General features: G+C 35.6%; 1 protein-coding gene across 1 annotated transcript; it reads right to left on the reverse strand.

Moving 5' to 3' along the window:
* Positions 1-12,116: 12,116 nt before the first annotated feature.
* Positions 12,117-18,217, reverse strand: uqcrfs1 (ubiquinol-cytochrome c reductase, Rieske iron-sulfur polypeptide 1). The gene is made up of 2 exons (XM_088938548.1): positions 17,892-18,217; positions 12,117-13,713 (listed from the first exon to the last, which is right to left on the reverse strand). Exons 1-2 carry the CDS (start codon positions 18,100-18,102, stop codon positions 13,103-13,105), a joined length of 822 nt encoding a protein of 273 aa, XP_088794674.1. The 5' UTR covers positions 18,103-18,217; the 3' UTR covers positions 12,117-13,102.
* Between the last annotated feature and the right edge of the window lie 1,910 nt (positions 18,218-20,127).

Raw genomic sequence — 20,127 nt, forward strand, 5'->3', positions numbered from 1 at the left:
TCGCCTTGTTTTGATAGAAAGAACTGTGAGATCCAGTTTGAAGTTCCTGTATTGGACATAAAGTGGTGTGAAAGGATTAGCTACAAAAGAAAGTAATGGCCTAGTAGCAGTATAATGTAAGTAACAAGACAAGCAGTTCCAAGGGTTTAAAACACAGGGACTAGAACGTCTCTATACTGGTTCCCACCTTTAGAGGAGATAAGAGGCAAGAATGAAGGAGGAAATAGGTAAGTAGGAAGGAAAGCTAGATAAGAAAAAGGTAAGAAGCAGTAAGAAAGGTAGGAAGGAATGTATGTAAGTAGACAGGTGAGTAAGAAAGATAGGTATGAGTAAGGAAGGTGAGTAGGAAGGAAAAAGGTGAAAAGGTGAAGGTAGGCAATGATGGGCAAGTTGGAAAGAAAGTTGGTAGACGTGCATACTTTCCCTATACAATAGTCCCTTATATTCCATTATTCTTGAGAAGTGCTTCATAAGTACTTTGAGCTGCAATTTGCCTTGTTTGCAAAAGACTGGCGGTGGATTTAAATACACCATTTTATAGAGGAATGCCTCACTGCACTGATTTCCCTCAAAGCAGAGAGCAGTGCTTCACATTCCATTTTCTGTGCCGTAGATCAAGCCAGGGGTTAGCTGGGCTGGAAAGATAGATCAAGTATTGAGAGATTTATATTTAGCTAGCAATTATAACGCACAGTTGTAAGTGATTTACGGAATGCCATCTGAATGGGATATGCAGTAATCAGACAATAATTGGTGTATATTTTTGAACCATTAGTAGGCGGTAAAACCATGCTTAGTGCAATAAATGTAAAGTGCTGGGGTGAGATAAATGAGTGGTGTGGGAAAACAAATCACTGCACTGTCACAGTCCTTATGGTAAATAACCCACAGAGGACATTGCTTGTATGTGCTTCAGTTGAACCTGTTAGCTGGAATATCAGAAAAGTATTACACTGTTAATAGAGCATTAATATCATTATACAAATAATTTTCTTAAATATAATTATGACTAGGCATGAATCTTGAGGTCTCTATAAAAATGTTTGTTACTTACATTCTTAAACATACAATCCAAGCTGTTTAATTTCCCCGGGACATCTTTTAATATAATTTTTACAATATTTGATGCTGAGATTGTCTTTTTTCTTGTGCGTTTTATTGAAACCCCTGGCGCATTGCGTAAGCATTCTTTTCTATTTCAGAAACCCAAGACACCTTTAAGTGCCTTTTTCTTTCTTGAAATTCTGCCATATTATAACAAATGCACTGGCAAATTTCCCCTTTATGCTTCATCTACAGTATAACGGAGGGATGTTTCTTTTCTGCCAGGAAATATGCCTGTTCTTTTTTCTTATTAAAAGATGCAAATATCAAATAAGCCTGCAGGTGTCTTTTATTTTTCTTTGCAGGAAAAACTGGAGAATTTCTAGTAAACATGATCTTTTCAAATTGTACTCTGTTGGGTGTTGATTTTGGAGAAACAAGACAAGGCCATTTTATCCTTTTCTAGTTGAGCCCACAGCTGAGACTGTTCACTGCAGGTTGTATAGTGGGAATACAAGTATATCTGCTCACTAAGACACCATTCAGGCATCAACAACAGCTTATCTTTGTGTGGCATCTGAACTAGGACTGCAAAATTGTAGACTCCAGTGGATGACATTATCACAGCTTAGTACATTTTCCACACAGCAGAATCTGATGACACGGCCACCTATGCGACCAATCATGATCACAGTAGTTTGGGTTGAACAGGAACATTAGAAACACCACTCAGACCCATGCAGCATAGCAAGTCTTTCGCATTCAGCGCACGAAAAACATGAGCACAACAGAATGGTGGGGAAAAAAACAAAACAGTATACAGACTCTTTTGAAATGAAATTTGATCATGGTTTATCGCTCATTCCATAGACAGATTTTAAACGTGAATGTATACTGTACAACTAATGCAGTAAGATGGCTTACAATGACAGATTTGAAAGCTGTTTTAAAAAAAAAAACAGATTCTAAAAGTGTAATTTTTGATCATAATAAATTTGCCCTAGAAAATGTGTGGATTATATAATAAAATGTCTACAATGCTACTCATTAATCTCCTGTTGAGCAGGTGTTTAAATATACCGAGAAGCTCTATAAACACAACACGTACTATTGGTTTTAATATTCTGCAAGATATTGGATTTTACAAATGGTAACATTTCCAAATCTATTTTGTTATATTATGGTTCCAGGCAAGGCTATCCACTATCACCACTTTGTTTTGCAATCTGCATTGAACCTTTGCAAGCCAATACAATGAAATAATCCCAGCTATTCAGACAGGTTCTACACAACACCAAATTAGTTTATACTGTATGAGGATGACATACATAATTACTTTATCTACAACATCCCATCAACTATCTTCAATAAATAATCGTATTAATAAATTCAATTCTATATCGAGTTATAAAGTAATTTAGTCTAAGTCTGAAATAACACCGCTTACAATTTTTAATTCGAGTACTATGGTACAAGATTTACCATTTGGATTAAATACTTTGGGTCTTGGTTATTTGGGCCTTTTCATTTCATTCTTCACTCTAAATTTGAAGAATGATCTATCCTCACTATGCCAACTGTCTAACCATTATATTACCCCAATTCAGTAAGACAACAGCTAGACAGTTGGAACAGACTTCACATTTCTCTTATATATCATATTGCTGTGGTTAGGATGAATATTCTGTCATTTTTTTTCTCAGTGCTTCCAATCTTCCCCAGTCCTACAGTAAGTGGTTTTCCAAGTTGGATAGTGTCCTGTCAAAATGTTACTTGAATTGTAAAATGTCTCTTATCAAATTGACTAATCAGAAAACCAAACTACATGGGGGGTTTATCTGCCACTGATTTTCTTCTCTATTGCATTTCACATCAACTGAAACATTTACTTAATTTTCTAAATCAAGAACAGACACAACCTTCTTGGTTAACAGCCAAAAATCTGCTTTTACTTCGTGTTTAAAAGATCACTGCTTTATTACTCGTAAATACTGTATATTAAACCGAAGTTGTTTTAATAATCCATGCACTTCTGTAGCACTGGAGGCTCGGCATAAACTCTAACATATATTTAAATATGAAATATCTCCTTCCTTAGAGTCAATAGTGTGGCATAACCTAGATTTTACTACTGAGCATAAACTCATTTATTTTGCAGTATGGTAGTCAAAGGACATTGTTAAGCTTGGGCAGCTAATTTCTGATAGAGAATTCCCTTTCATAATGATTTCATAATATTATGTTCCACATACTCAGATATTTCAGTACACCCAACTGCTTCATGCAATCAAAAGTAAAATTTATACTTCTCTAAAACTGACCCCAATTATGAAATATTTTTAAAAAACGATGGGATAAGTAAATTTATCTCTAAACTATATGCTGTATTTATTTTTGTGAATGGTTTAATGCATCTTCCATGAGACAAGTGGAGTACTGAACTTGCATTAAGTAAATCTGATGAGTGGCATGAGATCTGTTTGAACACCTTCACATTTTCCTCCAATGATAAAAATCCAGTTAATCCATTACAAAGTTTTGTATCAGGTACATTTTACTCAAAGGTGGGTGTGTTTAAATGGGCTATACATCATATTAAATATCTCAACATTATACCCAACAAACCATTGACACTTGAGAAGTTTGAAATAAAATTACTTATCTCTACTGGAATGGGTCCAAGTATTCCATCAGGCCCTGTAATCTGTCTCATTGGGGACCTTTCTGGGCTCAATATTCCAAACAGGGATCCTCTTTATTACTTCTTTCCTTTGCAATAGCTAAGCATGTAATCCTCCTCAACTGGAAGAATAAGTAATTTCTTTTGCAATGGCTTTTTCTTAGGGTGGACCTTTCTAAATTAAAAAAAAAACTATTTGAGCACAAGGACAAAAAGAATGAGTTTTATTTGATTCTGAATCCCCTTGTCAATTATTTCAACAGAGTCACAGAGGACTTTTAACATTCTATTCAGTTTTATATTATGTTTAAACTCCCATAACAAGGAGCAATGAGGTGGAGGGGTGTAATAAATATTTTGACTCATTATTACTAATTGTTATTAAAAGATATACAGTATGTAAAGACAGCAATGAAGTGTCTCTGTGGTATATGAAAATGATTTAAATTGATAATCCTGTGAAGACCTTACCTATATCCCTTGAAAGTGTCTTATAGCTCTATTTTCAAATTCTGTGATGCAGATTCAGTGCATAAAAAAGGAGCACAAACCATTAGTAGCACAAGACTATTGACAGTTCTGTGGCACTTTTACATTAATACTGGCACAGATTTCACATCTATTTACATCTACTGGACTTAGAGAAAATAATTTTCAACCTGAGCCTATATAACAGTGTTAACACGTTTTGTCTTCTTCCTCCCTTTAAGGACAATGGAAGATGGATTAAGGTAATAGGATCCCATATTGCTTACTCAGTCAATTATTGTTAGTTGTCTAGACAAACTGTCCGTTTCAGCAACAGTAAGCAAGTGTTTAGTTGTGGTGGCATATATAGATCTCATTCTGTAAATCCTTACTGAAGCCCAAAGTAGAACAGCAAAAAAAAAATCAATGGAAACATCTTGAAACGTTTTAATTAAAGCCCTCAAAGGACTTGTTTCCAGTGTCCTGCCCATCAAATGTACCTTCTGCAAACATTGTACCCAAGGTTTTCAAAGTGTGCATGAAAACACACATTGATGCTAGTTTCCCCGATAATTGTCCTTCTGCTTATTAAATGTATATGAAATCATACAGTCCGTTAATTACAACCAGTACTGTTAATCACTGTGCTCATCTGAGGTCTTATGAGCACAGATCTGTGTCATAAAAGACATCCTTATTCAAATCAGGTTCACATTTTTTTTTCCTATTAAGCACTTCGTTTCAACATTCTTCCAAAGCGATTACAATCACACTACAAGCATGACTGCATTATAGAACAGTTTAACAAAAGCAAGCCTTTAAAATTATTAGAGGTGAACGCACTGTAAAAAATAATCACAATATGGTAACAGCAAATCCTGAAAACCTCCATTCTGATCCGAGCCACAGTACTGTTCACATGGCATGAAAGTCATTTGCATTCTGAAATAAGGGTGTAACATTACTTATTACTTGTGGGTGTGGAGTAGGTGGAGGCTGAAAGCACAGTTTAATAAATGAAGTGAAGGAGTACATTTATTGTAACATGATTGTCATTGGCACTTATTTTCGCACAGCTCCCAAGAGTTAACAGATATTTGACTATTTTTAACATCTTCACAGTTTTACAGTAAACCCTGAATTTGCTTTGTTTTTTCTGGTGGGGGCTCTCCATTTTTCATTATTTCTCCAACTGGGTGCTCTTCTTTTCGATACAATGGTATCTTCAATCTATTCTATAAAGGAAGTAGTGATATTTTGTTAAAAGAAAATTCTTTCTACTTATTGTTTGGAGAATTAATTCTTCCAGCTTAGCTTGCACACTAAGATTCTCTAAAATATTGGAAGACCATGGTATAGTTGATAAAAAAACATGCACCTAAAAGTTAGTTTTCCTGCATATGTTTTGTAAAAAAAACTATATTTTCATCCCTGATGCATTTCTTTAATTTTCTTTTTTAAAAAAGTAGTGATAAAACAATTTTCTTCCCCCATAACTTTGTAGCTACAAACCATGGCAGAGCACAATTAAATGAATACTATTACAATGGTAATCATTTTCTAATAACACATTGACTCAAGTCTCCTACAATTACATCTCAACCACAATTCAATAGTTTGGAGTGATTCATTAAAACAAATCTAGATTCTAAGATCTACGATTTATCATTCTATCAAATAAAGGTTACTTTGCCAAAAGATGTGCAATAATTAGATTTAACTTTGTCTTAATTAAAAATCTATGTGCAGCTTCAAGAAAATCTGAATTGTGTCTTTGTGTCCAGCATAGTTCAAAAATATTGACCCATTTGTCATACCCATTTTTCTTTGAAGCAGCTCAGTATGAGTGGTAATACATGGCCAGCTTTGTGCATATTAATGCAATTGTACATTATTCAACATTCAGCTTCCTTATATATAATTTATTGTGCACTTCATTGTGATCAAATATGGACATTTATTTCAGAAAACAGACTGAAAAGACAGGATGCAGATTCCTAATTATACAGGATGTCTCAATTAGTGACAGCAGGGATGCTAGATTGAATGAATGTGGCAGCATTGGACACAAACACACTGTTGCCTAAGCAGCTCTTTACGGTGATAACTAGCTGCTTGAGGGGATACATCTTCTGGGAAACAAGAATTAAGGTCAAAGCAAAACTCAACCGCTCTTAACGTGCTTCCCAAAGTGGCAGCAAAGAAAGAGAATGAGGGTGTAAGCCAGGTGCTTAAGCTGTCTGACTCCCCTTTAGGATCTCTCTTTGAAGAGTTTAAGTGCACAACTGACCAAGTCTTAAAGGAGGGAAGATGGAGGTCACCTATTACCTGACGGAATACACCAGTTTAAAATGTGGGCATGGATAAGAAAACATAGTGAAAACTATGTACTGCACAAGTTAAAAATGATCAAGACCTAATTCATGCTGCCACATTAAAACCATGATTACAACTTTTGATGTTTTCAAATGTATAAATACAAACATGAAAAACTACTAAAATACTTTGGTCCGGTCTCAATCTCTTGCTTTGTACAACATGAAAAACAATTTGGCAAGATGTTTTTTTCCGAGGCAACAATTCTAGACAGGTTTTGGAGGGCGATGTTCTAAATGTCAACAAAGATGTAGCAGATACAGGTATAATGACTCGGTAGTCTAATATCCCTTTAAAGGTTAGATAGCCATCTGTAATATGTGGAAGCAGAGGAAGCTTTAGTCTAAAGCATTTCATCTTATTGAAAGTAAGAGAGGGTATCTCAAAACAGAAGTGGCCAGACACAAAAATGTTGATATTTCACTGCCACGTTTCTGTGAACATCTGGTAATAACCAAGTGTTTATTATTCTTCCAAGGACAAGCTCTGAAACATTTTGAACCTGTTTAGATCACTTTACATAATGAAACAGCAGAAATCTATTTCAACATTAACTACTATTGTACAGCAGAACAGATATCATTGTGTTTTCTCAAACAGGGATTAAGACTACCAAGAGTAATTTAATGCAGAAGTTGTCAAAGGATTTTACACGGTCAGTGGATGGATCTTTTTTTTTTCTTTAAAATTAGGAAATCATTCAGTATTCTTCACTCAATTACAGCACGTGGGTTCACTGAAAGTCAAAACTGAGCTGACATTATAATTTAACATTAAAACAAAGAATTAATTAAATTTGAAAAACAAATTACTTTCTGTGCTCTGAATTAGTTATTAAAAGCATCATTAATATGCACACTATGCAAAATAGATAAAAATTAATCATTGGATCCAAATACTTTTCTTCATGATCTGATCACCCCAGAGACAAATGTAAGATTAATATGGTAATTCCATACAAGTGGCAGGGAAAAGTTCAATCAGAATGCATTTGTAACTAATTGTTTTATTTTACTGTAACGCACCTACTTACAGTGACAAGATGCTAACTTTAAACATGCCTGTTCTGAGTTTCCATTTATCAGATACAACTAAGGAACCTTCCTTTGAGCAAAGGTCTTCAAAGTCAGCTATCATATAAATTTGGAAATAACATGGAAATACAAGTTCTCTTGAACCACTATCACTTTTCAGGATTTCTTGAAAAGGAGTTTTTAGTATAAAGCAGCACTGTTACTGAACTGAAAACTATGCTCCTATTATTTTAAATTTAAACTAGAGCTGGGCGATAATTCGATAACGATAATTATCGCGATATAATTTTCCTCGATATAATTTTAACAAAAGTTCGATAAATGTTCGATATATATGTTTATGCTTTGCGCATGCACACAAAATACTGTGCGCATGCATATTGCAGATCGGGCAGGTAACGGATTTGTTTAATGTTTCTCCTGTTTGGCAAGTGTTTGTTGTGTTCTTAAAATAAAGAGTTGTTTAATTTACCAATTAACTATCTGGTTTCTTCAACTTTCACTCAGGAGAAAAAATCTGCTTTTAAACTTGAAAGAAATAATGATTTGACATTTATCGTGATAATGTTTTCGTCCATATCGCCCAGCCCTAATTTAAACATGGTAAGTCTTCCAACTGGGCCATTTTCTAGATGTGTTACTTTGCAGTGGTTCAGCCAAATGACACAGGGCAGGTAATCTGATCATTTAATGATATTACTGGACATTATTGGATTGTTGTTTTCTGGTTAGTGTTGCCACCTTTAGAAAGCAGGACAGTTCTAGTTTTTACTGCGCAAAACAGAAAACAAGACTTTTGACCGGGTGAGCAATATACTACAATACTAGATCAGATTGGAGATTTGTACATAACATGTTTCTTAAGTGGAATATATACTAAGAGCTGAAGCTTCTATCAGAAGTCACTGAAGCAACATGTTTGTTACATACACTGCAAATACAACATACTGTATTTCAAAAAGGGTAAAGCCAGAGTAATGCAGTAATCATACTAACTACATTTTCAGGCTTTGTGATTTAATCTAGAAATAAATTCCTTTAATGACCATAGGCTTGGGGAGAAAACAGCAGTAATAAATATTCAACATCTTTCTGTTCTACATTATTTTAACTTATAGAACTGTTTTTATATGGTAACAAATGTAAGACCATACTTAGAATTTTATTTTAGACATTAGCTTTTCTTTACACTCCTCATCCATGCTTAATGATATTAAAACTACATGTATTAATTACATTTACCCAAATAACTGCTTTAAATGGAAAACTGCAAAGTCTTTGCAATTTTCCAATGTTTAAAAATAAATCAACTATACTTCTGCACATACAACACTTATCAACTGCCTTATCTGCCTAAGAGGGAGTGTCCTGATTTAATGTGTTGCTGATTACCAGTTCAAACATGAGGATCTTATTTCTGTATTGCTTATTTCTATAAAATAATTAAACGTTTCTGTAATGTTCTGAAATGTATTACCTTTCCATTTTACATAAAAAACACCTTAGACAAAATCCATAGCTGCATTGTGACATATGTTATTTGAAATATGCTTTTTAATTACATCTCTTAACTACATGACCCTTGCACGATATAAAACAAAATGGTTTACAAAATCCATTTGAAAAAAGGTACTGTTTATGCAATCAAGTACAAACTAATATGTGCTTGCATCATTGACTCCCAGAAATTAACTGAACTAGTCCCCTTCTGCTATTCATACACCTAGCTACAAAAAAGAGAGAAAAATAAAAAAGGTACCCGTTTTATTATATAAACAGTAACTGGGAAGTTTTAAGTGGAATGTAACAGTAAATTAGAGAAATATGTTAAAAAAATCTCAGAAAACAGTAGTCTAATCATCAAAACATAAATCAGTTTTACAAATACATAGCAGAAGAAATTATGCTAAATTGTAAGCTGCCTTTTTTTGTTAAATGCACCCATAGAGAACATACATATTTCTAGGTTGCAGCCTAACGTACATAAATGTGAAATACATCTGCAGAAAACTCATGAAGGACTAATTTGACTTGTATATATCTTTGTTAGCTATACTACCAATGTACTGTACTACTGTTAGTTCAAGACATTTCTGTCAACAACATTGAATTGCTGACATTTGACATCTCAACTGTTTTGCACATATTTTATTTGAAACGGGGATTTTTTTGGACGGATTTTAAACTCTTACGCAGTTTTAGGGACAGTTTCATATCATCCAATTTAAATGCGCAATAAATGCAACACATTTATTAAATCTGGACATCTCAATTACACTAATCAAGGAAATGGCTCACACCTAGTGCAGATCTAGATTGGAAAGTGGAAAGCAGTAAATGATTTTGCTGTCAGCCATAAAAAAAAACTTGCATTTGTTATGGTACCAAAAAAAACCCAACAACTTCCATGCTATTCAAATTAAAATATCGCTCTTGGCTCTAAATGATACAGGGGGTTGGGGTTGCAGCTCTCAATGTCAGATTGATGTAGTGGTCTAACAACCTCTGTGATATCATAATCATATCAATCAGGCTGGGACTACACAGGGCACCTGACAAGCAGCACTGGCAATACACCAAAGCAAGAACAGCATGCAGGTGGCATGTCAAAACAGCAGTGGGCTAGATCTGTAGCAAACCGTCAAATAGAAAAAAAATGGAAAAAAGCACATTAGATTAAATTATTGACCAGTATTTACAATTTTCTAACCCTTATTAATAAAACACTGTCATCTGCAGCCTGCAAAGTAAAGTGTACAAAATGAGTCTGCCATTTTCATCTTCGGCAATTATCCAAAAATCTCAGATCCTTCAGATGATAATGCAAATTTAATTCAGGGAGGTGAATATGGTAAAGAAATAGGAGTGGCTGGGTAGTTATAAAGAAAAAAAAAAGTCACATTTTTTAACTATTGTACAAGCACAAAAATCAATATAAAAACACTTCCTGTAAAAGAAATAAACTGTAGGGAAGGTTTTTTTTTTAGTCTGATACCATTATAAAAAGCTTTTGATTCAGATGCATCTATGCACAGAAAAAAATCAAGGCTTGAACGCAAAAACAAATGTAAGTGTGTATAAATGCCATTTCTATTTACTAACCTTGGGGTCTGCAGTCAACTTAAACCTACTTGTACAATAGTGAAAGCCTCATGCAGAATTCAAAGCATCTTAACACTGGTGATATGATTATCACTTGTGACCAACTAGGAAGAAGATAAAAAAGCAAGGCTTAAAGGTAATAAAATTACAGATGTTTAAAAAAAACCTTTACCAGTGGAGAATTCCGATGTCCCACATTTCAAGGTGTCACACTTGAGAGATCTCCGAGAGGGGAAAAGTCGATGAAATGCAACAGCTTTTTCAAGAGATGGTGTTGACAGAAAAGCAGCTGTCTGGCGCCACTCAACCCAAAAACTGTAGCCCTGGGATAGTTAAGTGATAACCTTCACTACACTGTAATATCTAATAACAGTGCAAGTCACCACAGAATAAAATGGTCAAACCATTCATAAAAACCTTTGAGATTGCAATGAAATGTGGACTTTAGTTTATAAATATGACCTCTACAGGTATGTTTTCAGTATACTGTACATATTTAATACCTTAAATTACACCTATATATTGATATTCAGAACAGGAATAAATAATCTTAATAGTCTTAACCAGGATGAACATGCATAAATATACATTCGCATGCCAAGAGATATTCAGAACTGTCACAGAAATACACTGAAATTAAATGATTTGGAAACAAACAACTTTGCTCTTAAGATGATCCATGTGCTTTCATCAGGTGTGGTTTCTACACTCTAAACTTCAATTAGTGATACTAACTCGTAAATGTTCAACTTGAAACCAATACCAGTGCAAAAATGCTGAATCATCATTACTGAAATAAAAGTCACATCAGCAACTAATATAACAGGAACACAAAAATCAAATGCTACTATTATTAGCTGTTTATTAGCCAATGATGCATTGCAGTGTCAGCCTGGTTAGCCAGCTATTAAGGTCTTAATCACCTGCGCTCTCCATAAAGCAAGTCATAGAAACAGCAGGTAGTTCTGACATTTCATTAATGAAACTTCAGATTACAAACATGAAATGTGCTATTTATGTTCTGATTAACTGGTATTAGGTCATAAATCAATATAACTCAAATCTGTCAACCTATCCTAAGGACAGTAAAAACAAACACCACTGCAAAATAGAGCTTTTTTTATGGGGAGCAAAGAATATACACGAATCAAAATAGGCTTTTACTCAAACTTATAAAAATGTAGTCACATTATGGAAAATCAAATCGGAAAAAATACTCAGTAAAAATATACTTTTGCTTCAGTTCCTATTGTGATAATTTGCTTTAGATAAATGAGTTTGTTACATATAGAAAATAACTACATTAGTAATTTTTCTACCCTGGGTATTTGGGTGAATACCCAAAAGATGTATCAAATAATTTGCTTATAGACACTTCTAACCACCACATAGAGTGATACAAAAATCCAGTAATGGAAAAAAAATCGAATTTTATTTGGGAAAGGAAATGGTAGCACTTTGAATAACTGTTATTTAGATTTTCATTAACACAGAGAGCAAAAACAGTTTAACATATGTAGACAGCATATATTGCTGTAGCAATTATGCAGTATCTGTATATGGTAAATCAAAACTTACAAGATTATTTTCTCTTGCTTTTAAATATGCGAAGTAGATGTCATTGTGGATGTACACCAAAATAATAAACATTTACTAGGAAAATCACAGAACATTCAGTGTCTCCCTGATTCAATGTTTTGGATTTAAAATCACTGAATACTTCCAACCACAGAAATTTACCAAATGCACTACAAAGGATACTTATATTTTCCCATCAGTAGTAGTCTTAAGGAACTACTAAGATGATTTTTTCCTTCATTTTATTTTTTGAGGGATATCTCAAAATAAGGCAACCATAATGTATTACAAGATGGTACAATTCAGGAAATTACAATATGGATTTTGAGAGAGTACTCTATGCCTGCAATTATAGGAAGCACTTTAGCCTCCACTTCCAAAGTTTCTAGTATTCCTAAATATTTTTCTACATCACAGTTGTCAGAAAAATAAATCAATTTAAAAATCTGAACACCGCACTGAAACCCAAATCTATGTTCAAAGCAATTTTTCATTATACTACAATCTTATCAGTGAAGCAATCTCTTCCATGCTGCCTTTAAGTTTTAAATGTTGCACTTCCATTTGTAACCATATCATAAAGATTAAATCTGAAGACATTTACTTTGAGATGATCAAGTCTTTCTGTAAAGGAAAAGAACTGAGTTTGAATGAGCTGAATAAATAACTTGAGACAACGTGTTCTAAGTGTGGTAAAACTTACATTTATTACTTGCAGCATCTTTATACTTGTATGCTGTGCCTAAGATAATCAGATGTTAAGGGCAATGCAGCTCAAATAAACACAATGCTTAGAAAAGAAAATGAAAAAGTCCCAGATCTACCCGACAATAACTGTTTCCTCATCAGGGAATTCATAATAGGGCACCTCTAGGTTGGCAGGTGCAGGACCCTTTCTTATTCTACCTGAGGCATCGTAATGAGAGCCATGGCAAGGACAGTAGTAACCACCATAATCACCAGCATTAGCAATGGGCACACAGCCAAGGTGAGTGCAGACTCCAATCACAATCACCCATTTGGGTTTCTGGACTCTATCTAAATCGTGCTGGGGGTCTCGCAGCTCACTTAAGTTCACACCGGCTTCCTGCTCAATCTCCTTTGCTGTTCTGTGACGGACAAAGAGTGGCTTCCCCCTCCACTTGAAGGTCATGTTCTTGCCCTCTGGGATATCGGACAGTTTGACTTCGATTTTCGACAGAGCCAACACATCGGCAGAGGCACTCATGGTGGAGATGAACTGAGTGACAACTGTCTTGGCAGTATAAGCAGTCACCACAGCTGTTGCTCCAGTCAACAAGTAGGAGAACCCTCGCCTGGCCTCACTGCTCTGTTGAGAGGGCTTGTCGGAATCCAGCACTTCCGGCCTTCTGTAATCGGAAAAATCAGGGACTCTGATGTCAGTATGCGCAAAACGAATAGAGGCAGGAGCTGAAAAGAAAAAAGAACATTTTCTTGGTTTAAAAACATTTACGCTGAATTACATCAGTAACAACCACTAGGGCTTTCAGAGTGTTATGAGACTAATGTTTTGGAAAACAATTTTCAATTTAACTGCATTAACGACACCTTATGTTCCCCCCCTTAAATCACCTCTGTGCTGATGCCGTTTGAATGATCATCTTTTGGTTTGTTGTAAAATAATAACCAGATAACCAGAAAAAAACCTGTACACACAGCACTATGGCAAAAGACAATGCACACATAGAACTAGGATAGCAAAAAATTTACTTCTCTGTTGATTCATGAACACTGCCAAGAGTAACTGAAAAGGCTCAAGCATGGCTATGCCAAACCAATAAAAAACCATGTTCCTGAGCTTTTTGCAAGTGTGGCCAAAGCATAATTTTCTTCTCCTGTGGCAAAGTAATGCAAAGTTTTATGGGAAAATAAAGCTGTATTTTTTTTTAAGAAACACACAAGAATAATGATCAGAAGAAAACAAAACAGCCCAAGCAACAGATTCAGATTTAAACAGTTTAATTCCATGCTGAAAATTGGAATTTAGTCTTTTTACACTTTCAGGATAGAATTGTCTTTTAAATTTTCATTTAGAGCTTGCACATTAAAACGGATCCACACCTGATGCTGAAATTAGGTGAGTAAAAAAAAAAGTTATTGCTATTTTTATTTCATGTTAATAGATTGTTAAATGGCTATATTGTAACCAGAACATTTTGAGACATGATTGGATTTTTAGATTATTCCTTAAGGGAAAGAAACAAATGCACAAATTAAGAATTAGTATTGGTACTTAATTACTGTGTGCAGCAAAACGTTTAATACTGATAAACTGTTCACAATTACTGCCGGATGGGCTGATCAATGTTAAAGATTTGATCAGGCGAGTGATTTCAAAGTAGTTTTCTGTACAATTATTAATCCAATAAATATAAATGGTAATTTTATGTCTAGGCAAGAACAATTTTTATCCTATAAATGGGTCTTATGACTTTTATATTACATTACAGGCTACCCTTTACAAATATTAAAATAAAGGCTCTCCTGTTACTATTTTAATCACATAATATGATTTACTACATATGATTTAGCAATCCGCATTCTTTAAATAAATGTATTGATGAGCATTAACAATGTAAGTCATTTTGTTTTTAGACAGGGCTTTACTAAAACACCAGTTTTAATTCACGATGTGCTACAAAAGTGAGGATATCTTTTTAATCAATATAGAGGTAGTAGACAAAAAATGGAAACTGTAGGTAAATGATGGACAGCATAAAAGCTAGGGCTCCCCCACGGATGTGGCTTATGTATTAAGAAAATTACATCCCTGCATGTTAGAGGGTAAAATGCTGGCCTGGCTTGGTTGCCTATAATTATGGCTAGCACGAAGAGGAGACCTCCGTGATGCTGAAAGAGGGGCAATTGTTGGGGCGCATTTAGCAAGAGGTTTAGTAACCAAGACAGCTCAATTTTTTTTAATCTTTCACAGTGTCCAAAGTCAGCACTGAACTCTGAAAGAAATCAGAAGTAAAGGGCAAAAGTGAGCAAAAGCCCATAATACAAAATTGTGATTTCTGTGCATTCATTTGAGATACATTAATTGAAGGTCGAAATAGTAAGCAAATGCAGATCATCTGACAGCACATTTCAACCTGTGGCATGAGCAGCCAAAACAATTTAATCAAAAACTGATCTGCAAGAGTAGGATACCATAATCGGGTTACTGTGCACAAACTGCTTTTCATACTTGGTAATGCATATTTAAGAGTTGAGTGGTGCAAAGAGGACAGGCTATGGACTACTGAACATTTGGTGAATGTGATATGGTCAACTAAACCATCCTTCACAATGTTCTCAACAAATGGATGAATGAATGAGTGGTCATTTCTAACAGAGAAGGGTTCTGATTTTACGTAGTGAGCCACATTCTCCTGGCTTGGTTTGGGTTTACTCATCCTCTCAGGAGGTAAATGCCACTTAATGGTGAAGTGATCATCTTCACCTTTCTTTCCTGCCAGGAGCGGTCCCCTCCAGAATGATGATGAACCTTGCCAAAGCATGTGGTCACCCAAAGGTGTGATGAGCCTGACACTGATGTTATCCATGTATTATGGCCTTCTCGGTGCCTAGATCTGAACCCATTCAAGCATGGGATACTATGGGATATTCTGAAAATGCCAGAGGTGGTGTTTTCTACCTCCAGCAACCAGTTGACTTTATGGAATAATGGTGGTGCATCCTTCCTGCAGAATTCCAGATATTGGTAGACTATCATGCCATGAAGCGCACAGGCCATACTGGATGCACATGGTGGCCTAAAGCCATATTGCATGACTTACAATGATACATTTTTTTTTTTACCCACTACTTGTACAGTCATAAAGGTTCATATAAGATACAGCAGATTTAAAAAAAACAATTACCTCACTGACAGCTGAATTCAACACCATTTTTACGTGCGCTGTCACAGAAGTCTTTGACATTACTTTTGCGGAAGTAACTGAACATGTCTTAACACATTCAGCATTTGTGGGCCTTTACAGATGTCAAAAATAATTCACATACAAAGTTCATAGAAAAAAACCTTTGGTAACGGCCCAATGACTGTTTTTAGCAGTCCTACTTTTTCACCTACTATCCTCAGCAGGGCCGGTCTTAAAATAAGTACAAACCATTGCCCTATATAGCTGTGAAATTTTGAATGCACTTATGAAATACAGCTTCATTTCACATTTAAATAGGAAGATGATCCACAAAATATTAAGTATAAGGCATATGAGATACAACAGCTGTAGTTACACAACTGTAAGCAGAATTTACTAGAGCCAAAAGCCTGAACCACAAAAAAGTTTGCGTGTTTTACATTTAAAACTTTAAATGCCCTATGGGGTAAACAATCAGTTCTGCACCTACTCTCAGTTTCTCGTATCAGCTTGCTCTCCAAGCACACTCCTCCCTGCTAAGACATTTGCTATGTTTTGGAGCTCATGACCAGCAGAGAGCAAAGGTGGCCAGGTATCTTGGCTGGACAGACTTGTCAACAGTGTGGAAACAAGATGAAGGTTAGATATAGCTATGTAAAACCACTGTGCATTTATGTCAAAACAGCCTTGAAGTAATGAATACATGACCACTACAAAGTACACTTCTTTAAGAGTCCTTTACAACACCCATGAGTTTTGAACAATTCCAGCCAAATATACAGGGAGACATTATGCACTGGAATATTCCTGGAGTACTTAAAAATATAGAATTACTCTGCATTCTCATTAACCAGTATTATCTTTAGAACATTCTATAAAGGAAACACCACCAAAAGTAAAGTACAGAGTCCCCTGTAAAGGACAGAACTGTCAGTTAAGTGTTAAATGTGGCGTTTAATTTTTGGTTTGACTTTTGCAAAGGGGGCAATTACAAATAAAATGTTTGAAAATGGTTGTTACTTGAACCACCTCTCAACAGAAACAGTGACACGACGACATTACACCTACTTTACCTTCTTAGGTTATGAATAAGAGAAAACGATCGATCATAGTATGCACGTACGGCATTTTTGACGTATTGTTTAAAATTATCCAAGTCAAAGTAAAATATGTAAAAAAGTAAAAGTTGGTTCACGGGAAGAGGTCACCACAACCTTCAAGATTTCAAGGAGCTTTCATTAACTCTTTTTGTTCTAAATCGCACCCACAAATCTGTGAATATTAAAAAGGTGTATATATATATTGCAGATTTATTAAAAACGTCATATGAAATTGAGTAGGTACATGAACCATCTCATTAAAACAAAAGTCTGAGTTCTATAGCAAAGTCTTTGATTAAAAAAAAAATAAAACAGGTACACGAGGATGACTTATTTAAACTTCCAAATACGAAATCTTCTAGATTAGAAATTCGCTTGATAGCCACACATTTTTCGGTACAGGCCAAAAGATACAACAGGCCCTCGCTACTTTTCAAAAACCTAAAAACCTTGCTATATCGTGGTCAGGTCTCACAGAGAAAATAAGTCACGTTTCACACAAACAACAGATGAAAAGACTCATGGACAGCAAAAATAAAGGGGAAAAACTAAAGGATTTTTTACCGACTTTCAACTATGCCCAACTTTACATCCTCGGTACTCGAGTGCACTGACAACTCACCATTGATGCTGACAGAGACGGCGGGCCCAGTTCTTGGGCTCTGCCCGTTTAAGGACTCCCGGCACAGGAATGGTTTCTTTAGATCCTGCAGCACCTTATCGGCCTTGACAACAACACCGGGGGCGAGCGGTTTAAGCTGCCCGGCCACAGCATAAGAAGTTGCCTGCAAGTACGGGGAGAATGCCCCGGTGCGACCAGCGAGGGACAACATCTCGTCGGCTTTCAAAAATCCTCAGTCTCGGTCACAGCGACCTTCTCCACGGCGAAAGGAAACAGGAAAAGAGCGTGTGACGTCACCACGTGACTGACGTACCTACGTCCAATACTTCACAGGGAAGTCACGTGAGAATGTATTTCTTAATAATAGCAGGCTTGAAAATGTTTAGTCGTGTTGTTTAAAATACATATTTTAAACAATGAAATCTTCCAGGCTTTTAACCTTAAGCACACATATATTATTTTATTCGCACCGATGTTTTGCAATTATTTGGCAAAATAATTATTTTGGATAATTCAACCCAAGAAAGAAAAAAAACTTTATGTCCTTTCTCAAATAAAATCAAAGATAATTAAGAAACACGTTATCTGATGTGTCAAAGTTACATAAAAAGTACAAATGTTCACTGTCTACTGAGAAACACGTTTTTAATCCATCTATTCATTTCATCCGTCCTGGCAAGCAGGGGGTGCAAGGCAGGACAGTCCCTGGACGAGAAGCCAGTCATCAGAATGGCACACACAGGCACAAACACGCTCACAATCACCAGGGGCAGTTTGCGCAGAAGCCAATTAATCTAGCATGTCTTTGGACTATAGGAGGAAACCAGAGCACCACGCAAACATAGAACATGCAAACAGCACTCCAGGAATTGAACTTGGAGACCCAGAGAGGCAACAATGCAAACCACTGCACCACCTTGCCACCACAGACACATTTTTAATCGTTGTCTTAAATTGTTATTAATCAATCATTTGTCATTATACTACCCTCTTGGAAGAAATAAACATCAAATAATTCGAGTTGCAAAGGCAATACAGTCTTTCTCCTCCTCCTTGCATGCATATCATATTGAGATCTTTGAATGAACATTTCCATCTGGATTGCATTTTATAATCTTTAAGGAGATATATTTTGACTATATTACGTATATTGAACATACAGTATTGATATTGAATATGTTGCTTTCTCTTGTTTTTACAGATCCTTCTTCCTTCTTTCTTTCCAGATCCTGGCAATTGCAGTACCATTGAAAACAGGACTGGACAATTTTAACTCGGACAATTTCCACATGACGACACAGACTGCATGTAATTTGGGACTTGCTGTGGGTTATAACCCTACAACACAGAATATATCCCTTTTTTTCTTCCCTAGCTCAAAGGACACATGGAGGCAGACTCACCAGGTCCCTAGACAGCACAATACAACTGGGACTCAAAACAGTGATGTAACTCTCACTTTATTTGACCACGACAGACCCAGGAGGGCAGGATAACAGACTTCTGGAATTTGCAGAAACTGCTCGCAATCCATCATAATTAATGTACCACAAACCCCTTGCCTGTAGTGGGGGGAGCAACTGTTGTGTTTGGGACCCCCAGAGATTTATTTTTTCCCCACTGGAAAGCTGTGCTTTCCTTTGCTCCCAATGGTAAACTGTTGCTGTACAGTATACAGTTATATTGTTAACTACCGTAGAAATCTGTGAAAGTCTCTGTGGCAATGTGTAGTGATGGGAGCTATGAATGATTGATTGATTGATTTTACGAAATGTAAGCTATTACATAGCCTACACATGGCTTTGTATCATGTACATCGTGCCTGTACTTTTATACTGTAGGTTGTTCTGTAAGGTCAGTTAGTGTGGCACACAAAAATCCTTGCTGTAAAACATGAATCTATGAGACCTGAGAGAAAAAAAGCTCAAGTAAAGGTTTATTCTATGCTGAAAAGAGAAGAAAATAAACACAGCATTTTGGCTGTGGAGGTGGGATGATTCTCATTCCGAACAGGTGTGACACACTGTAAAAGAATGGAATAACACAAGGAAAACTAAAACAAGGTGTAATGAGGCCGAAGGGTAACAAAGGAAATAATATATACATGTGACCCAATTCAATAAAAGTAAGTTGGTAAGGTCAGTGTTATATGAAGAGAGTCAATATTAGGATTTTGTTTTATTCACTTTCAGAGGCTTAAATGTCTTCAAATCTAAGGCTTAAAACTCTTCTAATT

The sequence above is a fragment of the Atractosteus spatula genome, chromosome 21 (genome assembly GCF_055471065.1).
Source record: "Atractosteus spatula isolate fAtrSpa1 chromosome 21, fAtrSpa1.hap1, whole genome shotgun sequence".
NCBI classification, from domain to species: Eukaryota; Metazoa; Chordata; class Actinopteri; order Semionotiformes; family Lepisosteidae; genus Atractosteus; species Atractosteus spatula.

Coding starts and splice junctions, on each gene's coding strand:
- uqcrfs1 (XM_088938548.1), bottom strand. CDS start 18,102: ATGTTGTCCCTCGCTGGTCGCACCGGGGCATTCTCCCCGTACTTGCAG. Junction 13,714..17,891: donor CGTCTCTGTCAGCATCAATG/GTGAGTTGTCAG, acceptor TTTTCTTTTCAG/CTCCTGCCTCTATTCGTTTT.